Source organism: Gymnogyps californianus, chromosome 3 (genome assembly GCF_018139145.2).
Source record: "Gymnogyps californianus isolate 813 chromosome 3, ASM1813914v2, whole genome shotgun sequence".
In the NCBI taxonomy this organism is placed as follows: Eukaryota; Metazoa; Chordata; class Aves; order Accipitriformes; family Cathartidae; genus Gymnogyps; species Gymnogyps californianus.
The window spans coordinates 55,521,625-55,545,701 of NC_059473.1; the positions used below are offsets into that span (position 1 = coordinate 55,521,625).

General features: G+C 40.3%; 1 protein-coding gene across 1 annotated transcript in view; it reads left to right on the forward strand.

Annotated features, from left to right (window-relative positions):
* Nucleotides 1–24,077, forward strand: part of UST (uronyl 2-sulfotransferase) — a 172,676-nt gene that overhangs the window by 120,194 nt on the left and 28,405 nt on the right. Inside the window, 2 exon segments of the mRNA XM_050893787.1 lie at nucleotides 13,586–13,683; nucleotides 15,914–16,071. Coding sequence (XP_050749744.1) covers nucleotides 13,586–13,683; nucleotides 15,914–16,071 — 256 coding nt within the window.

Below are 24,077 nucleotides of genomic sequence, written 5' to 3' on the forward strand. Positions count from 1 at the left end.
GAAGGAAAAAAATAAAATTTCTTCAGAATGTAATCCAAAGAGATGATGTCTTTGATAAATAGGAAGAAAAAAAGCAGATTTTACACTTTTCCCGTCCTTCTAGCAGGGTTATTGACCTCCGTGATTTTATAATTGATCTTGTTACTTGCTGTGCTTTTTGAAGCCATAGCACCTGAAATGAGAGGATTGAGAGATTCTGGGTTTCTGTGCGGGGAGGGAGGCATGGTTTTGTTTTTCATAGTTGTAGAAAAGAACTTCAGCAGATGACTCAAGGTTCAAAAAATAAAAGAAGAGGCAAATAGGAATGTTAATTATGCCTCTGAACCTTCTAATTTTAGGAGTTTTTAAATACTTGGAGTTGTCAATACAGTGATAGTCTTGTTAAACTGAAAAATGGAATCAATGTGTTTGTTCCATTTTGTGGCTGCTATTCGGAATAGCAGTACTACGAATGATGCAAAGTATTAGTAATTTTCCAGAAAAGCATTAGAGCTGTTCAGCAGGGGGAAGATTATAACTAGGGAAATTAGATAGGGACAGCAGAGCAGAAGCCATCCCCAGTTGCAGCAGTAGGGAAGCCACATACAGAAGCAGGGTAGTTTTCTTTGCTCTGCAGCTCCTTTTGCGTTTCAGCCCTGAGAGATGAAGGGAGAGATTCGAAGTCAGTTGACGCTGGACAGAAGGCTGATGAGAAAGCCGAAGTAGCACACAACTCGCACTTGTAGCTCTTTGGGCTAGAAGGTCTCGCACTTCTAGCTCTTTTAGGCTAGAAGCTCTTCTAGCACTTCTAGGCTTGTGGTAAAGTGCCACCACAAATGTGGTAGGTCGAGGGAATATAAAAGACATTTAGACTTTGCTGCTAGGAGGAAGCCGGTCATTTTTTCTTAGAAGTCAGTACTGTGCTTTTAAGATTTATTATCTAACTTTAAAAAATGGGCAAAACCAAAGAAATGTATAACCTGTACTGTATGATGATCATCATACATTTTCTCTTTTTTTTAATGGAGAGGTCAGCAGCAGATTTCTTTTTCTTTTTTGCTAGGCAGCGTATGTGATGTGACTGGATTATTTCAGGTGCACATCACGAGCTGTTGGATACAGTCCCTCTTCCTTTAGCATCAGTGAAAGGGAATTGTATCACTGGAATTCATGACAGCAGATAGTCTAAGCTGTAACTGAGCAGGATGTTGAAATAAAACTTTTAAGATGCATCAGCTAGCCAGTGTTCATTTCCTTTAGTGAAAATTTTGCTACATCTGCAGATGAGACAAGCTTAATAATGAACAGAAATACTGCTTTCCTGAAGCCTGCAATAATTTTTTTAGATTTATTGTGACATATCTTCCCTTCTCCATGTATGTACTCTTTTATTTTGAAGATTTATATTGAAGAAAGTAAGCATTTTCCTCCCTAATTCTTGTCACGTGAAGTTCTGTAAAAATATATGCAAATGAAATGATCTCTTTTGTTTGTTTTGCCTCTGTCTTGATGGGATGTATGAGAGCAATAATATTTAATGCTCATTGCTAGTGAAATTAATTTTCTTTTGGCTCATGGATTCCTTGATGTCTCTGATGACATCTTTAACATTCAGAACTCTGATATTTGTTTTAATAAGCCTCTTTTAAACTTTTGCATTGTTAAAACTATTTTTTGTGGACCTCTACTAAAAACAGTGTAATGCTAGCTTCAGGATGTGGCATTCATAGAACTGAAATGTGTTTCTGTTAGTATATGCGTTTTTGAGGTTTGGGCTAAAAACTGCTAAGCATAATTTCTGTGCATACAGTCAAGCTTTAAAGGAATGAGAACATTTGACCGGGGAAAGACAATGTGAGAAATATGTGAACTACAGAAGTGTCTCGTTATTAAAGTAGGCTTTCCTGTACTGTAGCAACAAAGCAATATTTTGAAACATTTAAATCCCGTGATATCTGTGCAAATGACGTTGTGTCATATGTAAAGGTATGAACTTTCTGCCATAAGCCCTTCTTGAGCCATGAGCACCATCCAGCCCAGCTGGGGAAGACAGTACAAGCTGGGGACAGGCTGAAGGGTTGTTTCCCCTCCAGTGTCCTCCCAGCTTCTGACATTCTTCAGCTTACCAATTTCCGGAGCCAGACGTTGCTTCCATATCTGTGTTTAATAGCCCTTGATAGACCTTTCTTCTATGAATATATCTTTTTTTTATTTTCTTTTTTTTAATTATTCTTTAGGGTTGTTTTTTTTTTAAACCCAGTTACACCTTTGTCATCCAGAGTATCCTGTTGCAAGGACCTATGCATTTACCAGCACTGAATTTCTTCTAGTGTTTTATTGCCTAATCAGCATTATAGGGTCCTTCGATAACTCCTTGAGGTCAGGTTTCTTACCTGCTGTCATTAATACTCCCTGAAAAGTTTGCTACTTCACAGTTAATACTTCTTTGTTGTGCAGAAGAGATGTCTCAGCACAGATGCTGTGCGACCTTACTCAGTGTCTCGTTTCACTGAGAAAACTAGCCATTTTATTCCTGTCCTTAGCTTCCTGTCCTGTATCAGCCTCTCCTCTATTTTTTTTTTCCCCTGAGAATTTAGCAACACAGAACTGCATTTATCACATCTTTAGTGACTGAATCAAAGACCTGTTGGAAGTTGGAGAGGCATAGCTTTCTCTGCTGACGTTGATTTTTCCCCTTGCTGGTTGTGTTCTTCATTATAGTGTTGTCTAATACTAGCTGGTTCTGGCAATCTTCTGTTCATTTTATCCATTTTTTCTAAAGCATCTTTGACTGTCACTTCAGTTCAAGACTTTTTTTTTCCTGACCTACGTCCTCTCTAGAGGGCCCTTTTCGGTATGTGAAAGCATCCCAGATGTCCTATGGTATTCTTCGTGACATGGTTTTTCATTCTGAGCAATCTGTAATGCATATCACTGCTCAGCTGTGAGCAGGACTTGCTCTCAATCCAGGACACACTGAGTCTTAGTATTATAACGTGCTTGGCTGGACAGCGAGCCTTTCAACATTAACAGAGTAATGGATTAGAGAGGTGATGATCTGCAGTGTTATATGATGATTTTCTCTGTATCTTCTCCAATTTGGTTTTTAAAAAATGTGTAGCACAAATGGTTTCTGGGATCCAGCATTTCAAGTCAAACAGAAGATGCTGGGTTCCAGGAGCCAGAGACATGCAATTATTTCTTAATTCCCTCCATGGCACTCACTTGTTCAGATGAGAACTTGTGTAAGGCACCGGCAGGGTCTTTTCTGCTTTTCTTGGAGCTGAAAAAGCCTAAGTTAAAAAGTGTTGTGTTTTAGGACTTCTAAGAAATTGAAGAGAGTCCAGAAGACGATCTTAAAGAGGAAATACTGTAGGGAAATTTAAGTCTTCAGATGAATAAGAATCTGCTATGAAGCTGATGTTCTGCAGTTATTCCTTGTGTTAATCAAGATTAAGACAAAAAGGAGTTTCCTTAAATTATGTTAAGGTGTTTTCATATCAGATACTGGTAAAGGTTTTCTGACAGTAGGAGCAATAAAGCACTGATAAGAATTAGAGTGGATATGAACATTTTTATGAACAGATTGGACAAATGGCAACCCTTGTTTAGATGAAGTTGGTTCTCCCTGAGCAAAGGATGGGCTAAAATGCTTCTCGACGCCCTGGGTCTTCTGTAGCAGCCGTTCTTGCTGGGACGGGCAGCAGCCAGGGCTGCGCTGCATCGCCAGGTATGATGAGACCACCCTGCCAGGAGGACCCTCACCCACCAGCTGCATTTCTGTCCACTTCCAGCCCACTGACTTCAGTCTCGTAGACAGCTCCAGGCTGAGGCTGTCATCTGTCAGAGAATAACTTTATCTGTGCTCCAGAACTACCTTTTGTGAGCGTAAATTGCTGGATCTATCTGTTGACTCGATGCTTTTGTCACAGGCATCTGTTGGCTAGGGTCCAGCAGCACTGCATTAGGGAGGGCTGAGAAATCCTTGAGGTTGGGGGTATTTCCTGCTAAGCATTTGCAGAATTGAATATATGCCATACCTAATTGACTTTATTAAGGGTCATCATCTGAGCAGACTAATTTTCCAGGTTCTTTTATGAAAAGGTGTTAGTAAACAGAATTAACAGATGTACTGTCTCCCTGCTGTTAGTTGCTACTGGGATTCATTCTTGATTGCAGTATAATGGTCTGTATTTTTGGTCTTCCCTGGATCTGTGCCCTCTGTAACAGGATGGTTATTTAATGCTTATACACTTCTTCCAGCTGGCAGGCACTCTCCCTTTTTTTGGCATAATTTCTTTCTATTTTTTTCATATATTTCCCATACTAAGATGGTTCGAGGTGAAAAATACAAAAGCGATGGAAAAGAAAGATATGAGAAGGTGCCTACTTACAACTACGAAGTGATGTCATTCTGCTTGGTAAAACTGGTCTCTGAACAAATTACTAATATGATTTCTGGTAACAGAGAAGAGAGAAATATATCCACCTACATATTTTCTCCATGTTGTACATCATTATAAGTTAGAAAATTGGGATCTGCAAATGTGTTTAATGTTTGTCACATCTAAATAGTAGCGTTGTGGGCATAGTTCATCACCTCTGCTATGTTAATGCCAGCAAAAGTTTGTATATGAATGAATAATTTATGCCTGCACTAAATGAAAATGTAGACGGTTAGCAGAAGACGCTGTTTTGTTAGCTGCTGCTTCACTTGCTAAGATGCCAGGAAGAAGCGCTGAATACATTGTTGGCAGAAAAGCCAGGCAAATTAGCCCAGCCAAAACAGTCCGTCAGAAAGAAAAAAGTGGGAATGAAACTTGGCAGCCTATCTGCTTATGTGGTCTGGGGGAAAAAATGAAAAACATGCATTTTGCCAGAAAAAAGTGGAAAGTCAATTCAAAGAAAACCCAGAATTATCCTCTCAAAAAAAAAAAACCCAAACAAAAAAACCCAACAAACCACCAAGGAAATCTATGCTGATGTAAGGACCGCACAAATTGAATCTAAGCAAGCCATAGGCTACCATAGGCTAGCTTTAAAAAGTCAAGTTTCCTCATTAGAGCACAATTAAAAGAAGACTTAACTGAACCAGCCTTCATATCCTAACATATGAAAGTATTTTTATCTTTTTCTCCAGATTTTCGTAATAGAATTTTCTCTTGAATAATTGTACTCTTACAGTACAGGCTTTTTTAATTAAAGAAAAAATATACTATGAAACAAAATGAAGTTTCATTAACTTGCAAGTGTAAATGTCTAGCCTACCGATGCAGTTACTCAGGAAAAGTATCAAGCTTTGAGGAGAGGAATAGAAGATGTATATGTTACTTAATATACTATCTTTGCTGATATTTAGGGTTGATGTCAAGTCATTAATAGTTGCCAAGGATTCTGTAAACTTCCCATCCCCTCTCTCAAATGCAGCATTAATGTGCTACCCTGGAGCATGTGAAATAGAAATATTTAGTATAAGTCTGTAAGCTGTGCTTGTAACCATAGGTGAAGAAGGAAGGCTTAGTAGAAAGCTATGGGGAGTTACAGCATTGCTGCTGCTCAGTGGTGCAGTGTGGTGGTATGCTTTGCACACCCCAAAGAAATGGGGCAGCAAGGAGGTGACCGTACATGTTGTCTAGATTAAAGCCATTTTTGTCGGTGAGAACAGCATTCATACTAAACATACATAACAGCAGACATATCTACTCAAACCTTTAAGTTTGAATGCTGTTTTGGGAACAGAGGTAGGTTCAGTTTCGATCTAAACATGTTAATTGGTGAAAACTCATTCCCTGGAGATGAAACTAAAAAAAAAAAAAAACAACCAACCAACTATTTCTAGGCTTTCCAAAGTTTTATCACAAGTACCATAAATACTTCTAAATTTTATTTTCTCAAGTCAACTAAGTACTTGCAGGCAGCTCTCTCCACCCTTTCTCGAGGTGGCTGGTGGACTACCCCCTGCCTGGAGGGAAGGAGAGCTGTCTGGCCTGTCTTCTCCATCCATTGGGTCTCTGAGCTGGAGACTCAGAAAAGGAAACTGTAGCAGTCCTGCTCATGAGAAAGTGTGCCATGCTAGAGAATGAACAAAAATGGTTATTTTTCTTTAATTTTATTTAGATTAAACATTGGAGAACTAGGGGTTTTTTCAAGTTTCTAAAGTGCATTTTCTTTAAAGAAAGATTTTTTCAAAGCAGAGACCTTTATGTTCCCCACTTTTTTTAATGTATTTTTTTTCTTGTATACATGGTTGACTGGCTTCAAGCCAACACATTGTGTGACTTGCTACCCAGACCAGTAATGCCAGAGAGGGAGCTCACTCTCAGAGAGGGAACAAAATGTGTTTGGAGCTTTCTAGCTTGCAGTAGCCTAGCTAGACGGCCGATACGGAGAAGAGCTGAAGTGTGGGCACTTGAATGTTGCCTCTGTCCGTAGCTGGCTGTTGTTTCCCCAGAACAACTGTGTATGCGGTAACTTTTCATAAGAGTCCTTTCAAAAATGGCCCAGTGAATAACCAGAAAAACATAGCAGGGTCCAGACCTCCCAGTTGTCCTCATTGTTTCCTGGGGACTCCCCAGGGGCTTTCTGCAAGACACCAGGTTGGCCTTTGCAGCCCCTGGCTACTGACAGCGTGCTGCCACCACCCCTCAGTCCCCGGGACTTCTGTTTGCCTGCAGGAAAGCCAGTCATCCACAAGAGAGAGACATTATTGTAGCTCGTAGGTAAACACCCCCACGTGTCAAAGCGAATGGTTGACTAATGATTTGCTGACAGAAGTGTTGGTTGTAGGAAGCATCTGAAGAATTGGAAAAGAGGAGAAGGGAAGAGAGTCTGTTTCCAGATAATAAGAAGTGAAAAATTATTTGGGGGGAAAAAAGCCCAACACATTCATAAGAGCACATTGCTTTGTTTTACAGGACAGCTTCTGTTTTGAACTAACCTTTAAATAAGATGGCTGGAGGACAGCAGCTTGAATCAAATGAGCTGGCTCTACAGGGTGCTTTTGCTCATGCAACGCGCTGCTGCTACGAGTCCCTGAAACTTTCTAAAGGATATTCTTCTGATCTTCTGCGTAGGCTGTTACACTGTCTCCTTCTCTAGCAGTTCACTGGGCCTTACAGAAGTATGGGTGATGAGAGGGCTCTTTTCTTCTCTTCATTCTCCAGTTGCTTTTGCTGCTGCTTTTTATCAAATACATGATTTAGCTGAAGGCAAAGAGCAGTTTGTTGAAGAAATGATAATGAGGGTTTTCTGGGAATTAAAGAGATCAAGGATTTTTTTTTTTAAAAAGCGTATTTCAACTCCTGACAAGTACGCAGAGGAAAGGAACTTGAATACCTGCAAAGGTGTGAAATGTCTGTGCAGCCTTTCAAGAGCTGTACAAAAGCGTTCAGAAGTGTATCTCTTCAAAAACAGAAGCGCCAAGCGAGAAAGAGTTAAAAGGAATATTATCTGTGACTGAAAACTAGTTTTAAAATGCAAACCTTAGCTCAGCTTTCAAATGTACTGTTTGTCGAAGGTAAAGCGACATACCTCTTGACCTTTAAGTAGGAAAGCAATGGTTAAAGCCAGCTAGAAGAGGTCATCTTTGGAGAGCACAGCCCGAGCTGTTTGGTGCCCCAGGGGCTTCCCTGTTTCATGCTCCAGTCCTCAAAATCCTGTCACTGGTCTCCGTCTGCTGTAGCATCTGTTTTCACAGGGCAGACCTAAATCTGTTGCGTGGACCCACCGGAGGGTTACCCTTACTGGATGTCTCTCATAGCTGTAGTCTTCTCTTTCGCAGCAATTGAGATCCTCTTCAGGATGAAACGCGAGGCCCACATGGGCTGTCTCATCAGTAACTATGCCAGATCTACCAGGTAGCTAAAAAGAGAGGAGAAGTCCCTGGCATCTGTGGATTTCACGGTGCCACAGAAGAAGATGCTGGGAGCATGGGTGGCTCTTGTGGCGACAGCATTATTTGGGCATAGGGGGACAGTCAGTGCTGGGGTGAAACAGCCATGTGCTCTCGTGACTGTTTCCCAGTCGTTGCAATGACTGCACTGGCAAAATGACTAAAAGAAATGGACATGGCAACTGAATTCATTAGATGTGGCCTGCGTCGCTCTGAGGGGGACATGCCCTGCACAGCTGGAGTACGGTGGTGCTACGGTGGCATTGTGGCATTTCCGTGAGCAAACCCCACGTTGTTCACTCTTCTGGTAGAAGACCAGAAGGCAACGGAGGGAAAGAAATGGGTTTCTGTTGCTTTTTGAGCTAGTGGAGCCTGCACAGGAGTGAAGGGGCAATCACAGCTGGTGCAGGGGGGTGTTTGGGGACAGAAACGCGCATTTCAGTTAGCTAGTTCAGCTCTGTCATCTCGTGGAGCTTCTCTCCGAAGTGCCCACTGCTCGCTCTGCAGCATGCCACTGGTGTCCCAATAGACTTGTCCAGCTTGCTGTTGTCTCCAGAGGACCATCATCCCACCCAGTTTGGCACAGTCCACCCCGCGTGGCAGCCCTCCTTGGAGGGGCTCGGTACCACAATAGCACAGGCTGGGAAACACTTGGCTTCGGCTGTGTTGGCAGTGCTGGTTTGGGAAGCGATGCCTAGTACCTGCCCACCCCGCAGCAATTTGCTGCCAGTGCTGTTAGCATAGATGCACGAACAAGTACCAGATGCCTCCAGAATTTGAAAGAAACAGGTCATCTTGCTGCTGTGTGGCTCTAGTTATCCAAATACTTGATTGAGATTGAATAGAAACATTAAATATCACCTGATGAAGTAAAAACCTCTCTAATTAGGGTTAAAAATCTGTTGCATTATAGTTTATTTTCCATAAAAATATGTAAATAATTTGTGCTCCTAAATAAGATTTAGTAAGTCATGTTACATTTATATTTGAAAACCTTTATGCCAACTATAGCTTGACTTTTCAATGTCTTTCTGCAGCCTTACAAAGCAGGAAATTGTGCTTTTCCTTCTTTCATTTCATATTTACACTTGTGAGCCCTTTTCTGAGCCGTCATGTTTACATTTTCTTTGCCATCACTCTATGGCCACCCAGAGCTCCTTAGCTGGGGTCAGAGAAAGCAGCGGATTTTTTTCTTTTTTCAGCATGGTTGTATTTAGTTCATATGATGTAACGTTGTCCTCAGGATGTAACGGTCAGTTTGACCTCTTTACAAACACCAAGCAAGTATGTGAGAAAACATCTTATAAGCTGCAAGAGGATTCTTGGGGGCTCTCAGCAGAGCAGAAGATTTTTCCTTGGCTGGCGACGGTGAGGACTAGACTGTGCCGCTGACTGTAGCAGCATAAGAAGAACAGCCTTGTAATCAGGAGAGGTCACCGTAGACTGGGCTCACTCACCAGTTTTCCACATCGTTTTATTTCATTTCCTTTTATGGAAACTTGGAAGTTATTTATTTAGGTCGATGCTTCTTCTGTAGCCTTCATGACACACCTCAACTTCACATTTGCAACCTTCAGACTTAAGTAAGGAGCATGCACCATGGCTGGGCTGGAAGCAGGGTCTCCTGGTTTCACAGAAGTTGCAGTATCCCATGAGGGCAGGGCATGGAAAGACAACATCTTGTATTTTTCATTTTGATTGTGAGAGAAAGGCCATTTTTATGGCTTCCCGTAGATTAATGGATGATTAATGGAAAAATATTTGCAAGCCATGTATGTATTTGAGTTATGATTCCTCATTTTAAATTGTTAGGGATACTAAGAATTGCCGTGCATCCATGGCAGAATCTGGTGTTTCTGTAATTTTTGGTTGGGACACTGAGGATCAAGAAATAGGGAATGCTCTGAAGCCCAAGAATTACTTATTTTTTAAAAAAACTTAGGTGTTCCTTCTACTGGACAAAAAAAGTTATTATTTCCCCCAGTACTCTTGGGATTTTATATTAGGAGGAAAAAAAAATCAACCTCTCAAATCTAAGGTCGCATCTTTTTGTATATGGTACAGTATTTACCATGAGTTAAAGACATTAACTTAAGTAAATTGTTTATTGTTCTACAAAAAATACTTTAAAGTTTTCTGGTTTTGTGATAGCATTAAAATTCCCAAAAGAATTTCGTATCCATGAAATATTTTTAATTGTGCCGACTTCGTCATATGACATGTATGAACTCACTATGGCAAATAAACCAGTTTGTTTGTTATTAACTTTTAAAAATATATTAATAACATACCTTTGCTATATTTCTGATAGATCAGTAGTCTGGCTCGTTGACAGATTAATAGATTAGGGCATGTTGTGATTTTTATATGAAAAACAATTTTACAGAAGAAGGGAGTAGACATTACCAGTTTACCGTTTCAGCCAAAATTGTAACAACAATAGAAAAATATAGTACTATTAAAAAGGAAGATGGTTTCTGTTGTTACTTGCAGCCCCAGGGCTGGTTCCCGGGCGTCCCTCTGCCCTGCTGGAGACAGAAGCCCAGCGGGATGCGAGCAGTGTGGATTGTAGCTGGGAGCTGAGGAATAAAATAAAATTCCTCTTTCTTTATTGTGGAGGGATATGATCAAAGTAGCTGTGTGTGTGTTTCTGTATCTTTCCTGGCTGTGTTAGAATAATTTTTTTTACAAGGCTCCTCCAGTGATTTAAATGAGCAAGGCTGTCATCTGTCACCTTGCAATTTTTTTGTCTCACATAAAAAGCTTTCTGCCCTGGAAGATCTGTGTCCTGCTGGGAAAACATGCTCTTACTGGGAAATGCGGCATTAATGTTGCTTAGGATAACAGAGTAACACTGCCTAGAATAATGTCATTTCACCTTAGCTTTCCGTGCTCAGAAAAAAACGAGAAGTTCCTGTAAGTCCTGCCAACAACCAAAGAGCAGCTTCCTGTAGGTGTGTTTAAGCTTTGTCATGACTAGCACACCTCAGGCCGACCTTTCTTTCGCCTCACCTCTTGGTTAAAAACTGTGATTTCACATCTCATGGAACTGCATAATTATCATCAAGTAAAATCTCCTCTGAGCGGGTGGATGGTAGCTGGTGATTTATTTCACGGATTATGAATACAGTAAAACAGGAAAGGCGAGCAGGTGCTGCAAATGCATCAGGACTCTCCAGCAGCTGTAATACAGACCACAGTGGTGGTGGTAAACAGAGACTGGAAAGGGGCAGTGCTTTTACTGCTGAGAAAACCTGGTGCTTCTGATGTCAGGAACATGAAATGTGTGCCGTTGTGTGGCAAACAATTGTAGGTTCGTATGAAAGCATACCTGGCCTTTATCTTAAACCTTGAGCGTGTCAACAAGGAGGGGGGAAGATTTTTCTCTCTCATCCTTTTGCATTCCTTCCACAAATCAAATTCGAAGGGAATTGCCACACGATAGTTTAGATTAGTGCCATCCCGGTTGTTTCAGTGATCCTACAGCAGTTTACCCTAAAAAGGAATACTAAAAATCTCTTTTTGACTAAATATAAGCTGTTCACTTGTTAAAGCTGCAGGATTTTCCGTGTGAATTTACGTTGCTTTTATTGTATGGTTGTTTCTCCGTCCATATTAACCAAATATTGATTTCAGAATGACAAGAAGGTCCCTGTTACACTTTTGTGTTGGGTATTGGTAATTATTTATCTCAGGGAATATTTTCTGACTCACTGTATTAATTATTCTTGCAAAGAAACGATAAGTTTCTTTTGTTGTGAGTTAATGTCCGTTCACCTTTGTATGGGAGTGAGAAAAGAGGAATGGTTCTCGGTTGGGTGTTACTAATGATTTTTAAATCTTATGTAGGTGTTCTTGCCTTTGAATTAATCCATCAGTCAAGTGTAGGCTGGCTTGAACATGATTTAAAGCATTGTCAGGACAATATTTCAGATTTTTTAAAATCAAAGCAATTTATTAATTCATTGCAAGTCTCTGCAGGTTCTTATGGAAACTGAAAATATGTGTTCTTGAAAATATCTCTGGTGATGTCTATAGTAAAAGCACAATAAACCTTTAAAGAACTGCAATTTTTAATTCACGTTAAAAAAACCCTATTGGGATGATAGGAGGGACACATTGCTTGTGCCACCTTACTGTGCCGCCAGTAGATTTCTTAGTAATATTCATAGCATTGAGAATGGGTGGCTGGTTAGCTTCAGCTCAGAGCCTTGAATGTCAAAATTCAGGTCATGACCATATATCTTTTGTTATGTATTTAAGGCAAGCCCGTCTCAGTATGCTTGAATACACTGGAGGGAGCAGGGGAGACGGGTTGTTTGTATCCCAATTGGCAATTTTTATGTTGTTTTCTTTGATGGTTCCTCACCATGTGATTTACTTCCCAGCCCAGGATCTTCTGATGTGCTTATAAAATCTGATTTACGTAAGTGTAAGACAGAGGAGGAAACAGGAATGTACTTTAAAAGACTTACGGACCCAAATGTGACACTAATGAAGTTAGACATGAGGGCTGAAGTTCTGTGAAGAGCTTTTCTGCGCTGAGGTCTCAGAAGCGGATGCTGCGGCTGGAGGCCTGTACCCCATGCTGCCCCAGGAGAGCAGGGGATGCTCTCCATGTCTCCCATGCTGCCGAGCACTTCTGTCTTGCGGAGGGCGTGTTGCCCGCTGAAGTGTTCTGTATCGTGTTTTATTTACTTGATGAAGTATGGATTTGATTAGTCATTGGTTTGATATTGATGTGTATCAAGCCTATTGCGTTATAAAAGCACGCATCTTTAAATAAGAATGAAGATTGGTTTTGCAAAGATGAGATCCTTTCATCTTTGCTTATGTTGTCTTGCACTTTTTTTTTGCCCTGTACGTCTCTTTGGAGTCAGTGGGTCTGCTTGCAGAGTAAGGGTCTATTAGACTAGATAAGTATAGTGGAATTGAATCCCACTTGCAGGTACGTTTATTATTGCGCTAGAGTAAAGCTAGAAATGGAATACAGTTCCTCAGGGTTCAGTAACTATGCCTAGTCTTTGAAAAATGATAAATAGCTCCTGATTAGGTGAACGATAAATCAGGAAAATGATAAATACTTTGTAATAAGCCCTTTTCTCAGTGGGGGTTTACACAATAGGCTCAATTCTGAACATCTGAGGAATGTACAGAATTGTAATCAAAAGTGATGTATGTTTTTATATCAAGAGTAAGCTGTGCGAATTACAGCTTATGTTTGTTCATTCCAGTCATTGAATGAAGCAGAATAAAAAGAAAATAAAATAATTGATGTCTCAATTTGATTTATTCTGGCTACTTCAGGTTTCTCCCAGGGTGTATTTAGAAGAAGGAAGAGTCTGAAAATAATCTCCTGAATATTTTAAATATAACTCAATATGAAAGTTGATCCATGTGTCCCGCTTTGAATCATGCAGTAATCTAAATATAATAATTGTGTTATTTGCAGCAAGGAAAAAAAAAATGTGTTTTTTGCATTCTAGGACAAAATCACTTCCCCCCCCCCGCCCCAAACCCCATCCTGAAACTTTCTAATGATATTTAGAAGTAGTTAAATGGACTAGTAGATAACTTTTAAGGTATTTGGTATAGCCTCAGCACAATTCTTTGAGATGACTGTATAAAGTATAAGATAAAACACTTGTTAATAAGGAAAAGAAAATGCAGTATTCAACCTCTTTCTTTTTTTTTTTTTTCTGTCCTCCCCCACAGGACATTAATGTATGTATCCTTGAAAACTACCCTGAATGTTCCAATCCCAGGTTATTTTACATCATACCATATTTCTGTGGACAGCATCCAAGATGCAGGTAAATATATACAAGGTATCCCAATTTGTTCAGCAATAGCTATTGCCAACATTTTGTCAGAAACTGGTAATAGAGAGGCAACAGTTATTTGAAGTACAAGAGAAAAGTGTAAATACTGTGTCGCGCTGTATGTGGTAACTGCATGCATATATTTTGGAGTAAGGAGGGTAATGCAAATGTAGTACTATTCTTTTTCCTTGATTTAATACTTGAATCAAATCAAATCTGGATGTATTTATGTGGATTTTTTTTCTGGGTTGGCAAGGTGAGAATGGCAGTGACCATATGTGCTCATTATTTGTTTTACCGGCACTGTAATTTTGTAATATACATTTTAGTTCTGCTCAGATGCTCGTATCAGGTCTGTATGTGAGGAATTCCAGGTTTCTATGTCCATGTAAAAAATAGCAATCATGCTTAAAACTATGTAAAGTGCAGCCTTCTACTGCTGTAATTGAGCTAGCTCATTTTTAATGTGTCTGTCTATGCCATTCTCATATTGCTGTATTACTGATACTGCATAGTAAACTTTTAAGCAATAATATGTGAATAATTTTAAATACCTTCTTGTTTTCAGGTATTTTTGTATTGTTGGTCACAGCATGTTCTTTATTAGGTTTGTTCAACTTCAAGGTATTCTATTTATTTATTGTTACCACTTCTCCATAGTGGAACAACTGCACATGTTTTCAAAAATTTCTTTCAAAAGCCATACTTTTTTGTAGCAGTAATAACAAGTGAAAATGTGTTCCTTCTTATGTCTCAGTTTCTAAGTATCTTTGCTGTAAAATCCTGCTTTAGTTTTTTGGCATAAGTGAAGTTATGATTAAGAAACAAAACAAATTCATGACTTCATTTTCATTACACATTTTTTTGTTAATGTATTTTGGCCTCATGTGCAAATACTTATGGTTGCACATGTAACTTGTGTGCATGAGTAATCCCATTAACAAGTCACATACCTGAATACTTTCACAACATATCTCTATGAGGTTCCCAAGCAGTATATTGAAGTATGGGTTTGTAGCTTGTTATAGATCTGTCTCCTGTCATGCCCTTGCACTTCCTTCCACTACTTCTTAGTCTCACAAGGAGCTGCAAAAAGGAGGCTCATAGTATTTGTTAGGACACTCTGCTCTTCCAGAAAATGGATCAGTGCACAGAAGGTGATAGGGAATGAAAAACCTGCTCCTAGTCTGCTCTAGTAGGAGTGTAAAGCAATAAGCTTTTCCACATATCATCAAAAGAGCTTCTGACAAATGTTGTTAAATTCACTATCGCGCAGAGTTTGCAATAGCCTAATGGAGTCAGGGAGGAGGTGTGATCTCCAGCCACTCTCAGGTAGCATATGTGACTCAGATGTTCATCATACCAGCTGGACCCTGTGAAAAAGCCGATTTCCTTAGTTTGGGACACTGGCATTGTATCCCCTAGCAATATGAATGCTGACTGCTGCTCCCAGGACATAATTAATATGAGTTAGTCTAAGGGATTTAGGATTCATATGCTTGTCTAAGCAAATTGAGCTTCCAGGAAACTATGAGAGAAGCATAAAGATGTACTGGTGCCCTGCCAGCTTCTCCCACTGGGGGAAAAGATAGAATAACCCTAAACTGATTTTCAAAACCAATATCAGACAGAGCAAACAAATGCGAATCCTGTAGCAGAGCCGCAGGGCAGTCAGGGGTAATGGCAGGGAAAGGGAAGCTCATGGAGACTTTGGCAGAAGTTAAAATGAAGGACAAGGTGGGAAACGGGCTGGTAGCCTCCTGTGTGGTATTCACTGGTTAACAGCAGGCAGTGGTTGCTCACAGCAGTTCTCCTGATGTGGTTCAGGGACACCGCCACCCCTTAGCACCCTTCATCACCCAGGGAAGTCGTTCCTCCTGTGAGATGGGTCATGTTTCCGAGTCGAAATACAGGAGTTCACAGGTCTGAACTTACAAACAACTTGGCGAAAGATGTCTTCAGAACGGAGTACTTCCACACAGTGATTAACCTCCTTTTAATGTGATCGTGTTTTTACATGCCAAACCAATTCTAGATGTTGTGCAGAAAAGCTCAGTAAGCCACTCAGGTTTGGTGGGGGGTTTTTTATGTTCTGTTGGAAGTACAGCACTGAATATTTTTTGATTCAGTTGTGTTCTTGGCTTGAATTTCTGAAGTAAATGCATATTTAAACTTTTTTTTCCCTCTCCTCCCTCTCTCTCCCTCCCTTAATTTCATACAGGGAGCCGGGTGAATGGGCCCTTGAAAGAGCAAAGCTGAACGTTAATGAAAATTTTCTGCTTGTGGGCATTCTGGAGGAGCTGGAGGATGTGCTGCTTTTATTAGAAAGATTCTTACCTCATTATTTCAAGGATGTGCTTAGCATCTACAAAAACCCAGGTAACTTTTTCCATTAAAAAGCTATTGTTACAGAAACTTTGGCAAAATCTGCATGGCTGCTGAAAGATACGTGTTTATGTCTTGTTTAGTCAATGAAGAGATTTATCTCCCTTTTAGGGAACAGATCTGATTGATGGGGAAGGGTACATATTCTGCTTTTATTCTCAATTTACTGTGTGGTTTTCATTGCTGGGCAAGCACTTGGTGCTCCAGTGATCCTGCCACATGCCAGAAAGCTTCCTGTTTACCACTGGAGTGGCTTTTTCTTCTTTTAATTCTGTCATACACAGCTCTCAAATAATACTGTCAAAATATTCTCAAGGTGGTGTCAGCAATATCTACCTAAGTAAACCTTCAAGAAATGGTTTGGGGAGCTGGACACTTTGGAGATTTTCCAGTACCAGGGTATTTATTTTCCCTCAACTTTGACTATGAGTTGAAATGAAATGAACCTTTCAGTTAAACCTGAGTTTAGGTGAAGTACAAATAAGAACGTGTATTTACAGCACTTTAAGTACAAAGCATGCTGAGGGAAAAGACTTAGGAGACTTGAGTAGAGAAATGAAAATGGAGAGCACTTAATCTACCCCTTAATTTGCACCCCACAGTCAGTCTGAAAGGGTTCTGTCTTCTCTGCGTCAGCCCATCCTTCCCAACGCTTATTTATTGCTAGCTTCTTTAGAAGACAGTCTTGTGTCCTACGCCTAAACCAAGAAATACGATGCTTCTGTGGGGCTGTGCATGTCATTCTGGCAGAACTGATTTCCTGCTTACATTTGGCTGGGCCATCAACTTCATATGAACCAGGAAGGGGAAAAACTTGCCATCTTGCTTGGTGATTCGGTTGCATTCATGTCGCTGTGAAATACCTACAGCCACTGAAATGTGTGTTTTGGACCAAGTTGTATATTAAAACCACATGGATCAAAGATTGAATTTTGTCTGTAATGCATGCAGCTGATGGCTGACATTTTACTGAGAGCAGCTATCACAGTAATCAGTCACTTTAGAGAAATTATGGGTTTCTGTCCATAACCAGGAATTATGCGTGACTGTCCAGCAATCCTTGCTTCCAGGATGCATCTTTGAAAATTTTTTATTTAGCAACGATACAGATATTACAGGGAAAGTGTGGCATTCTTCCTCTGAAGATGATTTCAGTGGGTCATTATCTGCTTGTAATAAGGCAGTTAAGGCAGCTATTTAGAAGGTGTGTTACTTTGTTGTGGTGCTATATCGAGCCATAGAGCTATTTTGCTCAGTAACAGACATGAGAAGAGCATGGTGTGGTATTGACATGAGAGCAGTGCCCAGTTTTGGATCAGTTATTTCTCTTTTCTTTGTAAATTGAAAAACAAAAAGACCTACTTTTGTAGTATGTCGAAGTCTTCCTAAAGGTTTGCACAATTCAGTCTCTGAGGTTTTCCCATGGGGATGTTAGATGAGAGGGAGGCGGGGGATCAATAGAAGGATGCTCTCTTTGCAATGAGCAGACTTTTCTTTGGGAATCTGTAGGACTTCCTCAGCTGTTCTGTGCAGCATAGATTTTCACTTCTGTTACAATGGGGGAAGCTAACAAACAGCATGCAGGGTCTCGATTTTCATCGGGGTGCCCTAGAAATTGTCAGATGTGAAATAAGCAATCTCCCAGAATGGTTAAGTGCTGGATAATCTTTCTCTTCTCTGTGTATATTCCAGTATCTGGGGGAGATTTGATCCCCTATTTCAGGACAGTGATTTCCTCTGGGATTTCATGTGTAAGACTGGTCTTGTGTAATGTCTGAAGATTCACTTCTTTCCTTCAGTATTCCCCATGTGGATTTTTTTTTTATTATTTTTTGCATTCACTTATTGACAAGGAAGAATAGAAAGGAAACAGTTTCATTGTGTTAACTCTCTCCTCCTCTTTTCAAACATGCATTTGTTTGGGTTTTTTTCCAATCATAATTATTTTCAGGTTATTTCTGAGTTGGTGCTAATATTTACAAAAAACTTAACAGAATCAGCCAGAAATAAAGAAAAAAAAAATCCAAGTGCTGTGTAAGAAATCCTACATCGTTCTCCTCAGTGCACTGTAGACCTGATCTGCAACACCCTCTGCTGTTGCATCATGAAGTGCTGGGCGGAAGAGATGTTATTCTGCCCAGCTGTGTGGTGGTCCCACAAAGCAGCAGATACTTTGGGCCAAAACTGACCTTTTGTTGTAACTAACACTTGCAGATTAAATCTATACAATTTACAGTTTTCTCTGCTGACTTGCTGCTCCACCTGAGATACTCTTATGGCAGTCTTTCCTCTTTTCATGTAAAGAAAGTAAAGCCTTGCCAGAACTTATCTTTTATCAGTTGAATATATTGAGATGAGAAAAACATGGTGAAGGACCGTGTACAGGAAGGTGATTCACTTCCAGGTCAGTGAATCTCTGCACCAGAGTCCATTGCAAAGTGGTTCTGGATTAGACACAATTCAAAAACTGGATTTGTAGAGCTGCTTTGAAGCAGAAAGTAACTGAAGGCAGGCAATTTCCATCCAGTGTTGCTTTAGTGGATTACATAGATTAGAAAGTAGAGTAGGAAATTGGCAATTGCTGTCCCACCAACATCATAATCTAAACCAAATTAAAAGCACCTACCTCTTGCTGTAGGAAGCAAACTGCTGAATGTTATCAAACCCATGAAATCACATGTGCATTTAAGATACATTTGCAGGAGTTCTGGGTTAAATCTCTTCTTCTTCCCAAAGTTGGGACCCTCCTCCCTCGTTACAGGTGCTTTGGGGGGGCACCAGATCACTACAGCTCCCATCCAAGCAAATTTCTTATTATCGGGAGCCTTCAGTATAGGTTGATGCTAATAGAAATCAGGAAATTTGGAAACTTTTTCTCCTCTCTGTTTCTTTTAACCGTGCAAGCCATATTCAAGCTTCTTTGTTTCTTCTGTGTCTGTAGTAAAACTCCTCATCTGAGACAGCATGTAACAACATTTATTAAGGAACTCTTGCTCAGTGTCCTCCTAGCTAGAAAACAATGCCTGTAGCCTTTTTACCTTCAAAAATACTTTGCTGCTATTGTTCTGAAGCAGAAGATCAGTAAAACTGTAGCTCTATTGATCAGATAGATAGTGGGACATTTACATTGGAGAGCACAGAAACCTGAGTGCGGGTGTCTGTATATGTAATGACACAGATAACTGCTTAGTGCAATATGACTTGAGTGCTTTTGTCGGTGATGCTAATGATTTGTTTTACATAAGCTGGCACAAGGAAACTGTGAAGAAAGGTAAAATATAAAAAAACCAAGAGTGAAATACAGTTGACTTGTTCAGACACTATCACTAACAGTTGGTTATTGAGATTTTTAATATATTTTGCTTGCCAGCTGCTGTGTATTTGTTCTGTGCTGGCTTATTCTTTTCTTTTTGACGGTGTCACATTTTGAAATGTACACCAATTTTTCTCCAATTTTATGAGTTTAAAAAGTTGGCAGTTCTGCATGACAGGAAATTTTAGTGTCAGAGGACACTAGGAGGATAATTTTCTTATTACATTAATAAAAGTGTTGCCTTCAGTTAGGCAGCTGAGGCAGATGATGAAGCCTTTTTTGATGAAGTTAGGAAAAGGGTGGAATCAACCCCAGAAGTCTTTGCGCCGTGCTGAAGATTGCTCCTGTGCCAAGGCAGCACTGAAGGTGGGGCATGCCTTCAGATGGTTCCTGTGCTGGAAGTGGAAAAGAGCATTTTCCCACTCCTTGTCAAAATAAAACTCTTTGCAAGTGGAGAAGGCTGAGAGGGGCTTTTCTTTCTTTCCTTATCCCACCTGCCAGGGCATCACTTTGTTAGCAGTGCTCCCCATAGTCTGACTGATACCTTTAGTACTAAATTCTTGTGGCAGCCTTTCTCCCACCCTGTTCTTGAGCTGCTCTGGCAAGATGTGGATGCTATGCATTTGGAAATGTTCCAGAACTGAGGGTCATTGCTGGAAAAGCTGCTGTGATATGAAGAAAGCAAAGGGAGGGCAGAAAGATCCCACTGTTCTTTTTTCCCTCTGAGAAACTGGAATGGATGTCTTTGCAGGCACAACCTCCAAGAGCAAAAACTCTGGGTAAGAAAAGTTGAAAGAAGTCTGATGGAAGGAGGCAGTGCTTTTTGTGCAGTGTCCTTAAATAGTGATCATCTTATATTCTGCCTTTGTTCAGCACAAAATGAAAGGAAAGAAAAAATCAGGACAAGTGATCTGCAGCTTCTAATAGTCTGCCTGCTTCTCATGAGCTGTACTTTCTGGAGAGGGTTGTGACTGGTATGTGGAAACGGAATGTATGGGCTCATCTCTTGTGCACAAATGCACAACCCTTCTCTCTCCTACAAGGATCTGCACTCTTGATGTGAGAATAAAAGCAGCTTGGATTAGATTCAGTTTAAATGCTGAGATTTTTCTGCATCACTTCTTTGCATCTGCTACTTTCTTAAAACAGAATTTGGGAAAACTTTTGAACACGTTCAAATGTTCAAAAACTTTGGAGACTCCAAACATGCTGTCTTTTCTTTTGCCTCACACTCTAAAACAGTTTTGTGCTTTCCCTAAATGATACTCTCAAGAGGAATCGCTGTGTATGAAAGTTTTCTACAGGAGAGGAAAATTCTAAATTTTGTGTGGAGGTAACACATGAGGTTGGACTTGGGAAGTAACTAACTGCGTAATGCTTCCATGGCACGTTCTCATCCATTATGTGAAGCGAACTGTATGTGCGACTTAAAAAGTTTTGTCCAGAAGGTGGTGTAATCTCCCTGCTTGTTCAGGACTTCCAGGGGACTTGAACATCATGCCAGTGCTAATAGCACATGTGAATTTACATTCTGCCTGGGTGGCGTTTTCTTCTTTATCACCCAACATCCTGTTCTGAAAATAGAAAATAAAAATAGGAAATGTGAACAAACCATTCCTTTCTTCTCCCTCTGAAGTCTGAACTTTCAAAATTACATAGAAGAACGCTCTAAAACAATGTGTATGCTAAAACAGGCAGTTTAAGCTCTAGGAAGAGTGTTTAATTGTGGTTTTGTTTCTTGTAAAACAAATTCCCAGTTCACTGCATTCAAGAAAGGCGGGGAAAGAGGAAGAGTCACAGTGCATATCCCGGAGGACTTTTGTTCCCAATTAGGATGATAGCATCTAGGACATTCTGCACAACGAATCTGCTCCTTGGTTTGTTTTATAAAGCTGAAGGTATTATCAAAAGCTGTAGATACATTATTTAGCTCTTCAGCCATAAAAATACAAGGTTTGGAGAGCAGGGACAAAAACAGAGGCCTGATCTGGGATGCCTTGAAGTTAGTGGATGCACCAATCAGTGATAAGCACAATCAGTGGAAATATCCTTTCTTTTTCCAATTCCATAAAAGGAAAATATGTTGTTTTCTGTCTTTCAGAGGTTTCAAATCCCATTGTGAATAAACTAAGCAGTTTTAAGAATAGGAGCTCTTGGAAGGATTTGAGCAGTTCTGGGCTTTCTCATGACTGTGTTTTTCAAAAGATCCGCTAGGTCTTTGGAAGATTTGTCTCAGCAGCTAAACTTCTCTGTGGCAAGTTCTGCAGTGAAGATTGGCAGCTCATAACAGCTGTGGTTCTTGTTCTGCTGAGGAAGGTGAAGCCATGCCAGACTATGTGTGTGTTGCATGAGAGACATAAATGTGGCACCAAAAGATTTATCCAAGGTAGTATCAGTCTCACTGCTAAAATACGAGCAACAGTAAAGGTGTGGCAAGAGAGTTTGGCGTGGCTTTCCAAGCCCACATGGAGCTTGTATGCATCCAGGCTCAAGTCTCCTGTATTTACTGTTCCCTGCCAGTGTGTACTTGTTAGATTGGAGTTAGCTCATATGTGCATGGTTACGCAGCAGAGCATTTGCCTATAAATACATCTTGGGGCCCAAAATGAATGGCACGTTTTGAGACAAAAAGTGAGGTAGCTGACAGCCTGACATGACAATGACACTCACTCTGGGTAAATCTGCTCCCTGAGCTTACGGTGCAGGGAAGTGCGATTTACAGGTCCGTCTGCCAAACATATTGCTATGGTTCTGCTTTCTCCTAGAGTCAAGATGAGTGGTTGACGTTGTAAGTACAGCAGCACCAACAATAATCACTTAGATCAGGTGAGAAATTGAGGTATTTCATATTGGCAGGTTGGGATGGTGGGCATGGTTCATGAACTGGAGGAATGAGGAGGGCCAGTGTTGATCCACAGTGCCCCTGCCCCGTGCTTCTGGCATTCGAGGAGGTTGGCCGCCTTCCAGGTCTCACCACTGAATATGGCAAAGCAGGATATGGTTTCTCTGCTTGCCAGTTACAATGTGGATTTTTAAATCCTTATTTTAGGCTTGGATTTTCATGGGAGTTTAATTTGTAAAGGCTCTGCTCAGAATGAGTTGTAGTGGAAGGTGAAGTCCATGTACCCTTAAATCATTCTTTGTAAAACCTAGATCAAATGTTTCTCTTCTACTAAAGTTTCTGTACACGTGAGCTCATAGACTGGCTCTGACAACTTACAATGTATTGTAGACTTAGGCTAAGTATTTTTCCATAGAATTACTGCATCTTTCCTTTCTTTGTGCTGTAATACACGTTGTATATACAGAGCTTGTGCTCTGCAGTCTGCTACCTTTTTCCTATTCCTCTCCACCACCTTTTTCGTATTGCTCTTTCCCAGCAACTGGCAAGGTCTTTACCTGAAGCCAAACACACTTTACTTTTTTGCATGCGCTTGTCTGAGCCTCTCCATCATGAGCAGTTTCCCCTCTAAACTTTCTGTATAATGCATTTATACCTGTAGGATTATGAAGGCTGAGACCACCTACAGCATCATCTTCATCTTTTAGTGCAATTCCAAAAGACTTCAGCCTCCAGATTTTGCATGTCATCCCACATCTTCATGATGCTTGCATTGTTTCAATTTCCTTTTGTCAGATCTATTGACGGGCTGTCTGGTTTTGGACTAAACCCACACAGATATAATTTCATACTTTGTTGCAGTAAAAACAAAACTTATTTGTGGTCTAAATCCCAAGGGGCCAGTCAGCCAAACCCTTGCATCCCACATATCAAGAATTCATGTGTAATTTTTTGTGTGTCACGAGATCATTTTGAAGGGTTGGTGCTGGTATCTTTCAAGCAACTGTCATGTTTATCTAATGAGCGTATCAGTCACTAAAGATGTTATGGTTTATAACAGTGCTCCTGCTAGTCATCTGAGGTTGATTCCCTGATGCATCTTTTCAATGTTTCCTGTTCCTAGTATAACAAAATGAAAAACCCATGGACAAGCAGCTTTGTTAAGCTTTGGCACAGAGGGAAGGCTGCATTAGCTATATCTCATAAATAATCCAGGGTCAAAACACCACAAACATTTTAATGACAGACAATTAAAGCTTGCAACGGCAGTTCATTCCTTCTTGACTAACTTACTAAATAAAATCATAATGCTATTTTAATCAGTAACATTCCAGTTAAACCTCTGTTACTGCTTCTGCTTTAAAAATAGCATTTGAATAAAAATTATAGCAGTAACAGATTATGCAAATTGCTTCTTTGACAACTTTGACCTCTATTCAGGCAACAGAAGGCATAGAGGAGGAGGCGGACAGCCATTAAATCCCAGTTAATAGGCCTACTTCTGTTCCCAGCTGCAGCTCCAGTACATTTGCACAGGTCTTCATTTCACCTACTTGGAGACAAGGAAGTTGTACAAGGTGGCTGAGGCTGGAATCTGAAGAACTTTTGTTAATAATAGGACCAAAACAACGGAGAATTTAGCTCGATTATTCCCACAGTATGTTTCCAGGGTCAGTGTTTGGGAAGAAACATCTTTTAAGTGAAAACTGAGCATATTTGGCATTGAAGACACAGGAACGGTATGGAGCATAACACAGAGCTGACTATTCACTTTGCTTTTAGGAGCATAATCATATTTTCAGTTGTCCTGGTTTCGGCTGGGACAGAGTTAACTTTCTTTTTAGT